We start from the raw sequence: 11,993 nt of genomic DNA on the forward strand, positions 1-11,993 counted from the left end.
GAGGAAGGAAGGAAGGAAGGAAGGAAAGAAGGAAAGAAGGAAAGAAGGAAGGAGAGAAGAGAAGGAGGAACAGAGGATAGTAATTACTATCACCAAAACTAAACATCGTCTATACCACCATTTCAGTAGCACAACAGTGACTCCTGTTTCCAGTCCTCAGTAAGGACTCATCTACGACCAAGCCTTTCACTATTTCAATGGATCTTCCCAAGGAGCTTGAGGGCAGGAGGAGTCATGGTCCACTGCTCTCAGCTTAGGACCAAGACTGGTTCCAGTCTGCTCCACTGCATACATTTCTGGTAATCAATGTAACCTGCCACATCTCAGAGCCTCATTTGAAGCCAGAGTGGGGTCATCCTTAGAGCCTGTAGCTCTGACATGCTACAGTGCTGAGACAGTTCCACAATTCCATAGACCATGCTTGGGAACAAAGGGTAACTGCATAAGCCAATGAGCTTCCCAAGTCCCAGCCAATCCCATACAACTACCTTAATGAAGAGAGCCAACAACACTGGCTGTCTTAATTACAAATCAAGAAAGTCTGTAAGTTTAATATATTCAAATGTCAAAAGAAATGAGTGTGTTTATGGGAAAGAAGAGTTTCATTCTTCATAATATACCTTTGATGCATGAAAGAAGTATTTTCTATCTCCATGGAAACGCCCATGTTTCTAATGATCAATACCTATAACCAATTTCTTGGATATGGAGAAACAAAGACATATTATTTCTATATCCATAGAAATGGCCAAGGCCAATGGCCATTTCTCCTGCGGTCACTTGTCAGAAGCCATCTAGGAAAAGTTATGGCAAGCAAGTGTGTTTTCTGGACATGATCCACAGTTTTACATGGCTGTGATGGGTATGTTCTGAGATGCAGGGTCCTCAGAGACTTCATCCCAGGATTGCTTCTCGCAGATGTGTCTTTCCTGCCACTATTACATAGCCTAATCATTCCTGGGCATCAGCCCACCATATTGGGCAGATTTCTTGCAGAATCAATATGAAGGTGTACTCTCATGGAATAATGCTGTTTAGACAAATTGATGATTTCATAATTCCGGATAATGATTTTATAGAATTCCTAAACTGAAACAAGTAATCTCAAGCCTCTTATAGAATAAAGGCTGCAAACAGAGCTCTGTGACCCTTCATGTGTCATGAGCTAATTGCACTAGGAAAACAAAGCAGGCTTTGAGCACATTTACAATAGATGAAAACATTCCTTCTAGGTTAGGAATGAGGCCACTATCTGGTAAGTAAAGGTCATAAACTAGAAATAGGCAATTTATTATAGGTGAAAGGAGAGAAAATAAATGAAGAACTAGGTTTTCTATATAAGACTTCAAAATAATAAGACACAGGACAGATGATTTATCTCTTGACAAAACCATGTTAACTTATGACATAAAGATTATTGCTTTAAACTTAAAATGAACTTATAGGGCTAGAAAGCAGATAATGAATGTTTAGTCAGGTACCAGTCTCAATTGAAAGACATGTAAACAATTCTGCCGTAACTCCCTAAGTTTTATCGACATGAAATATTGCCTTACGCTTACTATGAACTTATGGAACATAAAAATGCTTTAAAAACCATACGATCAACCATATTATCCTGAGAGAGTATAAACATTAGGAACAACAATGAAGTGGTGCTATAGTCCTTTTCTATTTCATCCAGTTATATGTGTGTCTCTGTGTCCCCTTCCCCTCCCCTCCCCTCCCCTCCCCTCCCCTCCCCTCCCCTCTCCTCCGCTCTCCTCCCCTCCCCTCCCCTCTCCTCCCCTCTCCTCCCCTCCCCTCCCTTCCCTTCTCTTTCCTTTTCTCTTTGGCTCACAAAGAGTTAAGGAACTCTGAGCTTCTCATCTGGCCAGGGAGAAACCTGAGTCAAAGTGTAAAGTCAAAGTGTAAGTTTCTTTTCAAATTCTCCTGAGCTATCAGCAGGAGTTAATTGCCAGAAGCAATCAGCTGTTGGCCCTGAATAGTAACAGAGAGTTAAAGGTCAGAGGTCATCAGCTTTTGGTCTGCCTATCTGGGTCCCACCTCAGTACCTGACTGTTGGGGCAGGACCCAGGCAGTCACTGCAGGTCAGGCTTCAGTGACATGCTCAGTTCACATTAGCCCATTCATACCCATAACTCCTTCCATTTTTGTTCCAATTCTTAATGAAGAACTTACAGCCTAAGGTAAATTTACCAGACTCATCAAAGCTGACCAGTGAAGGAGTGTGGACTAACATGGTGCTGTACTTTCCTCTTTGTTGCTGTGACAGAGCAGGGGGCCAAAAGCAACTCAGGAGAGGAAAGGATTTCTTCCAGCTCAATAGCAGCCTATCTTTGAAGGAAGTCAATCAAGGCAGGAACCAGAGGCACGATCTGAAGCAGAAACCAAGGAAGAACACTGCTTGCCAGAGCTTGCTCTGGCTCATGTTGAGCTATCTTTCTTAATGCAGTCCAGCCCCATTTGCATAGAGATGGTTCCACCCAGAGTGGCCGTCTCTTACATTAAACATCAGCCAAGTTCTTTTTCATTTTTTTAATTTAAATAATCTTTTTTAATGAAAAAAAATTATACAATATATTTTGGTCATGTTTTCCCTTCCCCCAGTTGTCCCAGATCCTCTTCACCTAAGTCATGTTTCTACTGCTGTAATAGAATACCAACGACCAAGACCACTTATGAAAGCTATTGTTTATTCCACTGGGTGGATGAGGAACGTCTCTTAGCTCCATTCAGTAGATGCCAGAAGCCCTCCATCCCCTAAATACAGCAGCCAAAGTATATATGGACACAACCCCTTGTCCTCTAGGGGGAAAAACCTCTTCATTTAGCCACCAAAAGGATACCTAAGGCATTGCCAGGCAACCCAGCAAGTCTATTCCTTTGGTTTCCTTCAAGTTTTTTTTGATAGCTTGTTTGTTTGTCTGCTTTGGATGAAGTCCCACTATACAATCAACACTGTCTCTCATCTACTCCATAATCCAGACTGAACTGACCTGAAACTTTGCTAGTCCTGCCTCTGCCACCATCAATGTCCCCTCACCTAGTTTTTCTTAGTCCTCAGCCAGTGGAGGCCCTTAAACTGTATAGATTTTTCTAGGTCCCAAGACTGCAATGAATGAGAATTTGGGACAGGTCTAACCTGGGAAGTTGGGGTGGTGGTTGGGGTGGGGGTCCAACACATTGGCTATGAAGAAATGTTTTCCCTCCAGCTTGTTTTGTTCCTAGAGATGCTCCATGCACTGGACAGAGAGGACACTTGGTTTCTGCCCTCATGAAGTGCAGTGCATTCTCCACTGCCAAGTGCCAATGGGACAGAGACAGACAGTCACTGAGAGCTCACAACATGGAGCAGAGGTGTGCACAGCCTTAGCATTCTCCAGCAGATGCTGCTGCCTTTTCAAACTCCCTCTGAAGTGAGTGTCCCTAAGTAAGAGTCCTGAGAGCCCTTCATCACTGGCAGCCCTTGAAGAGTGGTTTGATTTCTCATCTTGGAATTAAATAAAGAGGCAATTCGAATCAACCTCACTGGTAGAAAATATCTATGCTACGTGGAATAAATTAGTTATAAAGAACCAGGTAAAAATCAGAAAATGGCTTGTTTCAATTACACGAAGAGCAAAATAATTAAAAATAGTCAAAAGCACATAATAAGGAGGAAGGGAATTTCAAGGGGTAGAAGGGGGTGGCTGAGTGGTTCCCACAACTTGGGGAAGATGGCTTTGCTGTACTTTCCACACCCCACACAGGTCCAGAAGCTGTTGAGGGAGAAGCGCTCATGCCCTTGTTCTCTGCTCTCAGCAGCTTCTGAGGATAAAGGAAAAGGAATGTAAAGTCTCTGGGATGGTTGCTGCTTTCTGGACCTACTAGTCTGAGTCCCATTCCTGTGCCCAAAGCTACCTGTCTGAAAATCCCAGCACACTAAGATGGCCAATCTCAAAGGAACAAACATCCTGTGACTTTACTAGGGAAATGAACTAGAAGACTAGGGACCCCTAGAGGAGAGCTTATAGTCTCAGCTGGAGCACATTTCAGACAGAGCCCAGTTCATTAGAAAGAACATAGGTTCTCCTTAGAGGTCGGCCAGAGTTTGACATATTCAGAGGCAGATGCTCACAGCTAACCATTGAACTAATCAAGAGGTTCCCAATGGAGGAGTTAGAGTGAAGACTGAAGGAGCTGAAAGGGTTTGCGGCCCCATGAGGAGAGCAACAATACCAACCAACCAGAGCTCCCAGGGTCTAAACCACCAGCCTGGGAGCACATAGGGAGGGACCCATGGCTCCAGCTGTATATGTAAGGGAGGATTGCCTTGTCTGGCATAGGTGGGGGAGGAAATCCTTGGTCCAAGTGTGGAGGAATTCGAAAGTGGGGAGGTGGGAGTGGGAGGGTAGGTGGGGGCACATCCTCATAGAAGCAAGAGGAGGGGGGTTGGGATAGGGGGTTCCTGGGTGGTGGTGGGGAATGGGGTAAGGGGATAACATCTGAAATGTAAATAAAATATCCAATAAAAAAAAAACAAAAAAGAAAGAGCATAGGTTCAAAGACAGAATGTGAGTCAAGGTCACAGGAAGCACACTGACCTCAGGGAACCTTCCCTCCAGAATGTTGGTGATTGAGTTTCATTGTATCTTCCTACATTGAAAGTTTGTCCTCCACTAGATATGCTGCCATGGTGCAGCCGCCAATGACAAAAGGAAAAGGTACTTTGCAGGGGAGCAAACCACTACTAAGCTACCAGGAATCATAGGCTGGAAAGCTAGGCAATAAAAAAAGTTTGGCTAAATAAATACAAAGTAACAGGATAACTAGAACCTTGGACATCAAAAAAGAAGAAAGATGTCAAGTCAGGATCCCAGGATTGCTGGAGTCTGGAATGCTGTAGTCAGGCTCTCAAGATACACAAGGTTTGCCAGCTGGGTCTTCAGACTCCCCTATCTCTGTAAGGCTGGGCTCCATTGTGCAGGAACCTCCATCTCCACCCCCCACCTTCTGAAGCCCTCAGCACAGTAAGACCAACAACCATAGTTCCTCTACAGCAAGGACCTACAAATGTCCTTTCTGAGCACTGACATGATGCGTTCTAGAAAATCCAGTATTGCTAAAGTGGAACCCCTTCCTAAGGCTTCGGGCACATGTCTGGTTAACACTTGCACAAAGATCAGCAAGCATTCTATCTGGATGCCAACACAGCTGATAGATTTTACCCAGGAGTGGGAAAAGATGTGATATTTAAAATAAGAGAAATTGCTGCATGGAAAAAGCAGACATGAGCATCTTAACTCATGAGATGTGAGTTTGTATTGTGTATATTCTTCAGTTGCTGAAAACCTAAGTGCTATATTCATACATGGAGAATATACCATGGACAAATGCTATCTGAATCAGTAAGGAAAAATGGAAGATGAACAGGGGGAAGAAGAGGGAGAGGAGGAGAAAGAAGAAGAGGAAGAAGAGTATGCTCTCTTGAGGAGCAGACTGCAAATATATCCTGATCAACTGCCAAGAGAACACGATAGAAAACCATGACAGTGCTGGAGAGATGGGTCAAATGTTAAGAGCATTGGTTGCTCTTCCAGAGGACCAGAGTTCAATTGCCAGCACCCACATTCCCAGACACTCACAACTGTCTGTAAATCTGAAAACCTCATATAGACATATGTGCAGGTAAAATGCCAATGCATATATAAAATAAAAATAATAATAATAAAATAAAGCAGGTAGTACATGCCTTTAATCCTAGCACTTATGAGGCAGAGGCAGGTGGTTTTCTGTGAGTTCAAGGCCAGTCTGGTCTACAGAATGAGTTCCAGGAGAGCCAGAGCTACACAGAGAAATCCTTTCTTGAAAAACAAAGAAACAAACCAACCAAATAACAAACAAATAGACAAAATCCAGGACTGACACATATGCATGAAATAAACAACATATTCTTACACACTGTAGATAGAAGTAAAATTCTAGAGTATGAAATAACAAATGCCAAGATTACATAGTTCCCAATACAAGGGACATAATAATATATTTTGGTGACTGACCTCTGGTGATCAAATGCTCAACCACTAAACAGAAAGGAATGAAGCCGGTCAGCAAAATCCACATTGTGGACCAGGGAGATAGTTCAGTCAGCAAAGAGTTTGCCTTGAAAGTTAAAGCTCTGAGTTCTGATCCTCAAAACTCAAAAAAGAAGAGGAAGATGTGATGGTATTACAGTTGTAATCCCAGCCCTGGGGAGACAGAGACAGGCAGATGTCTGCAGTTTGCTGACCAAAGGGCTGAGTTTCAGACCAGTACGAGATCTTGTCTCAAAGATCAAGGTGAATGGCACATAAGAAAGGACACCTAGGATGTCCCTTGGTCTCCACAGGCATCTGTACACACATAGATAAGCATATACACTACCAAAAAAGTTTCATGACATTTGTTAAGCTCACCTTCCTAACCAACTCTTGTTAGGGCCCCTGTACTAACTTGTAAGAAGTGTCTATTTATTTCTGGGGGAGGCATCAATAGTTCTCAGCAGATGTTTTTCCTCTTCCACTTTCCGGCTCAACAATCTCTCAGGGAAAGACCTTCATGATGAGTAGTCTGTGTCCTCTGGTGAATAACAAAGGCTATTTCCTTGTCTACCATCCAATGAGAATTTGGCAACCACTAGGCCTTCCTCCAGGCCTTGCTTTCCAGTGGACTTTCATTACTGACTACTAGAAAGTTCCAAGCCCACTCCATAATTTTTTATCCATGGATTTTCAAAAGTCCTCTATGCAAGTGTGCAGGATATGTACCACGGTTAATAATCAGTCTCCTTTAGGCCCCAACTCAGCCTAAAAGAGACCAGCCCGCCTCAGATACAAGATCCACACTGACATGCAGGGATACTTGAAACCATCGATGATCACAGCTGTAAACAGTGATGTTCTGAACAGGAGGGTGTGTTGATTTCCCTTAGTTTCCTCCTGAGAGAAGAGAGCCTGCTCCTAGCAAGGCCCATGGGAGAATTTCAGCGGGAGTGGTTGAAGTTTCAAAAATTCTGTCACCAAGTGTCAATCACTGGCAAATGCAGAAGCAGTTCGGCTACCTTCTCTGAAGTCTGTATGAACAGGAAGGTGAATTCTATGAAGCTGCAAAATCATCCCCAGTACTGTCCTTTCTCTCATCCGATGCATGAGGCAAAATGTGTATCACAGGCCAAATGAAAGCAGTCCGTAACATTTTTCTGAGGTGAAGAATTGTCCATTGGACAGACCTCCTACCATGGCAAAATCCTAGTATGCATAATGGGTACACAAACCCAGTGCCACTGGGGTGAGTGAGCCCAAGCCCCGGAGCAGAGGAGACATGGCAAGTGGTCACATTTCCAGCAGCAGCTAACATAGTCATGACTTCATGACAGAGTGTGCAGCTGTGGGATGTGCCGCATACACTCAAAGCACCAATAAAGAAAAGACAGCCATGTGAGAGTCAGGGCAGCTGTAATGTTCAGCTGCTGAATAGAAAAGCACCCTGGGGGCTTCCAAGGAAATAGCACCCATGATATTCTGGGTAGACTATGAAGTAGCACTCTGGAAGCCAGCACACAGACACAATCTGATTGAGTCTGAACTGTGCTTATCTTAAATGTCATCTTGCCACCTGGCACTATCATACTCAAGCTCAGGGCCATAATGTCAGGCCATTGCTAGTCTGTCACTATCATAACATGGCAACAGAGCAGTGGCTGTCTTTGGGCTCTTCGTGCAGTCCCAACATCCTTGATTTGCAAGCTTGTTGTGCCACATCAAATGGGTGCTGTCTTTAATTCTATTTTACAAGCCCTGAACATCAAGGAGCAGTTTGTTCACAGACAAAGCCAAACGAGCCCAGGGATATTTAAGAGACCAGAGAGGCTGATTTGGTCGATTTCTAAGCTGTAGGTGGTAAAACTGCATGTCCAGCTGTGCCATTAAAACTTAAATACAGACTCAGGAAGCTTGTGAGAACCACAGTGTGGTGTGCTATACAGAGGGAAGGAAGTGTGCTACAAGAAGAGTGACACGGGCAAAGCTGGCAATGTGGGACATAATCACCACAGACAGACAGACAGACAGACTGACACCCCCCACCCCCCCCTCATACATCAAAGGCAGGCAGGAAATCATGTAGAAAACATATGTGATGGTTAATCTGGTCTGTCAACTGGATGGGATTTAGAATCACCATGGAGACAAACCCCTGGGAAGATCTGTGAGGCATGTTCTAGACTGGAACACTTAGGGGGGAAAGGTGCACTGTGGATGTGAGTGAATGGGTTGGCATCCCAGACTCAAGCAAAAGGAAAAGGGAGCTGCATACCAGCATTTCTCCCGTCCAGCTTCTCGGCTATGCACACAGTGTGACCAGCTGCCTCATACATGGCGTTCTGCTGCCATGCCTTCCCAGCCAGGAAGAACTGCACCTTTGAACCAGAGTTAGAACAGAAACTTCCTCCCTTAAGTTGCTTTTACCAGTATTTTCTCATAGCAACAAGAAAAAAAAAAAAGTGTGTGTGTGTGTGTGTGTGTGTGTGTGTGTGTGTATTATGCATGCATTCATGTGTGTATGTATGTAATGACTACATCCTATAGTTGTTTAGTTCACAAGACCGAATATCTCAGAAGTCCCAGTCTGGTGATAGAGTCCCAAAGATGTCCCAGAAAGCTATCATTTACAGTCCACTTTGCATTTCCAAAGAAGGAGGCCCTAGCAGAGACAAAGGAGTGGCCTAGGAGTAGGATAGATGAACTTGCTAGTGGGAGCACGGGAGCAGGCAAAACCCAAAAGGAACAGCTTCCTTCCAAAACCCAAAAGGAACAGCTTCCTTCCAGTCCTTTTAAGTGAGCTGCCACCAGAATTACCTTAGGACTGCAGCCTCTGTGCACAGTGAATCAGACACTAGGACAAATGTCATGCACTACACCTAGTATCACTTACCCTAGAAGTATCAATGGCACTAGTGGCTCACCAACAGGAGCAGGAGGGGAGTAACCTCTCCCTCTTAGGTCATCTTCCTCAAAGCAAATGCCTTGAGTCCATCAAGTCAAAACTAAAAAGTCTTCATGTTGAAGCTGACAATACAGTGGACACTCAATGCTGCCTACACACTGTAGCCCATCATATGGCTGGGCCAGCAGGGAGCATCCAGTGAGCAGGAGGAGGCTGACACTGCTTAGTCAGTCCACAGCTCTGGGGACAACAGATCATAAGATACTTCCTTGCTGCACAAAAAGCAGCATGGTCCTAAAGAGTCTTGGTGTCTCTAGATTTGCAGTGCTGTGTGGATGGAGCCACTGGCCACCAGTGACTCATTTAGTTCTGGGGCAGCTGAAGCTCCCTCCAAGACAGGGTTGGAGAGAGGGGGTGTTTGATGGAGTAGCAAGAAGTGATACAAGGATGACTTCAAAACTATAAACAACCTGTTGATCTTAAAACCATCCCAAAAATAAATGTGGGAGTATATTTTATGCTCTCCCCAACTGATTGGTGGACCCTGGAAGGGAGATTCAGATACAGGGAACCAGTCACATCTGAGTGCTATTAGAGGAGATACCACTCAGGGTATGGAATGTTAAACCTGAGCACATGGCTGCCCTTCTGAGAAGAGCAGAAGTCAAGTTCACCCTTGGGATCATGGCAAGGAGTCCACACCTGCTATCCCCACCCTACACCAGTGTTCAGGGGCCTATTCTATTCTATTTCAGATACTGATAATGATTTGTTTGTTCTGCTGGATGAGAAAGAGACCCATTAAAAGCACTGTATAGTGATCCAGAAGAATTTGGGATTTCTGATCACAAAAATAAGCCCTAAGGGCAAAAAAGGAATAATACACTGTTGGGTTGGATCTCAGCTTCCACAGTAGGATGGGAATGTCAAGAGACAGGCAGAGGACTAGGCAACACGGTAGGTAGAAGGTTGGAGGCAGAGGCCAAGACCCCTGTTTAAACCAGTTAGGGGTGACTGCAGCAGTCCCTAGACTGATGACCAGAACTCCCCTTCTCATCCTGTCCCACAAAGAGAGAGCTTGGCCATGGCAGTGTGTGACTTGAGAGTTACAGCATTCCCTCATGTGACCTGAGAGGTATAGCATTCCCTCAGTGGAACCTTGTCAGAGGTCTGCTGGAAATCAATCCATATGAGAATCACAAGGCTCCAACACGGTCTCTACTGTTATAAGAGGAGCAAAACCCAGGAAAGGTCCCTGATGCCACGGATTTCTCCACAGGTAGACTGAAAAGGCAAAGCTAGCCAAGCAGGTGTGGTGTTCTTAAACTTGTTCTGCCAGTGATTGGAAGCTTGGGGCAGAAAGATCAGAAGTACAAGGCTAGACTTAACTACATTGTGAGTTTGAGGGCAGTCTGAAATACATGAAACTCTACTGAAAACAAAACAAAACCAAAGAAAAAGTCAAGGTCACAGGGAGCTATAAGCTAACACTACGTGGAGAAACACAGACCTATCAGAAGGGCTAAAGTACACCAAGATCCCTTCTTCCCGTTTATAGCCAAATGGACTTCTGCTCACCAACAACCATAATCCATGACCACTGAATCCTTCTTGTCTCAGATTTTGTCAGTAACAGCTGAGGGCACCGCCTTAGTTTTTCCCCTCCAGGGACATACTGCCTGACCTAGCGGCAGAGCCCCATGCTGGCGTATGGACACTCCAGTGATCTACAGTTCTATATAACCATGGGCACCATCGAAGGTACAGAGTATCTCGGCAGACACCTGAGAACCTAGATACAGCACCTCTGCCACCAGATGCAGGAGGCAGGAAGCAGGAGGCAGGATACAGGATCCAGGATGCAGGATGCAGGCTGAACTTACTTGTTCTGCATTGTGTTCATTATCACCCAGTCGAAGGGGTAGACATTCTTCCCAATGAGGTTCTTAAACATGATGAATGTCTCCATCAGAAAATCCTGCAATGAGACAACACAGCAGTGAGGCAGCCCACCAGAAGCAGAGTGAACCCTCTCCCTGATGATGAGATTATAAAAGATCCCATTATTTTTAGCTGAAGGAAAACATTCTAGAAGCAAATGAAGATGTATTTCTCTGGTGCTCTATACTGGTTCTGTCTGTTTACCTGGGCACCTCCTGCTTAAGATAGCTTTTTTAAGGATAGATGTTGAAATAGTCCCTGGGAATATCTGTCTGGCAGTTAAGAAAAGATCCCCAAGGGTTATAAATATACATTTGTGCCTCTTCTGCTTACAGGAAAACATGGATTTTACAAACCTATCAGGCAGGCTGTGGCATTCTCTCATGTTAATCCTAAATCCATTTTTCACTATATCAAAACTCCCAGAGATTGGTATATTGTGATCCCTACCCTTTCTTTTTGTAATTTAAAGCTTGTCTTGACCCTCTGCACACACGCAGCATGCAGCTGACCACGTGAGTAAGGAGACTTTTTGTCCAACTGCTCCATAGTTAAGCTATTCAGGGATGCCGCTAGAATCTCATGGTCTTTGTGTAGCGCTCCCAGATCAACAAAGGGCAGCAGGATTCAAGGGGTTGCCTGCTGTTTTATGCCAATTACACAGGGGCAAGGAAGCCTCTGGACATGGCAAACTGGTAAGCTTGTACCAGCTCCCTCATTCTGGTTGGAATTAAGAGTAGTTCCTATTTGTGAGGGCAAGCTAGTTTTGCTCTGTGCTATTAACTTGAGCCCTGGCAAGGTATTCCGGGAAGCCCTCATGTGTGCTCGGGACCCAAGATGAGAAGGAGAAAGGCAACAGGGAGTTGGTTTAGAAAAAGCTAGAGTTGGCCAAATGAACAGACCTTTCTCATAGTGGAATCTATTGAATCAGAATGAAGCATTGGCTAAGAAGGGCAAGGGAGACAATAGAATTTAAGCAGCCAAGAAAGCAGTTCCCTAGTGGCAAATGCTCAGACAGCATTGTAGCAGGATATCCAACCGCCCCCCGGCGCGCGGGGGGGGGGGGGGGGGGGGGGGGGGGGGGGGGG

General features: G+C 44.8%; 1 protein-coding gene across 1 annotated transcript in view; it reads right to left on the reverse strand.

The window, feature by feature from the left end:
• Dock1 (dedicator of cytokinesis 1) overlaps positions 1-11,993 on the reverse strand; it is a 508,897-nt gene that overhangs the window by 175,004 nt on the left and 321,900 nt on the right. The window contains exon 29 of the mRNA XM_028772526.1: positions 10,848-10,942. Coding sequence (XP_028628359.1) covers positions 10,848-10,942 — 95 coding nt within the window. The remainder of the gene's footprint in view (positions 1-10,847; positions 10,943-11,993) is intronic.

The sequence above is a fragment of the Grammomys surdaster genome, unplaced genomic scaffold (assembly GCF_004785775.1).
Source record: "Grammomys surdaster isolate TR1022 unplaced genomic scaffold, NIH_TR_1.0 214, whole genome shotgun sequence".
NCBI classification, from domain to species: domain Eukaryota; kingdom Metazoa; phylum Chordata; class Mammalia; order Rodentia; family Muridae; genus Grammomys; species Grammomys surdaster.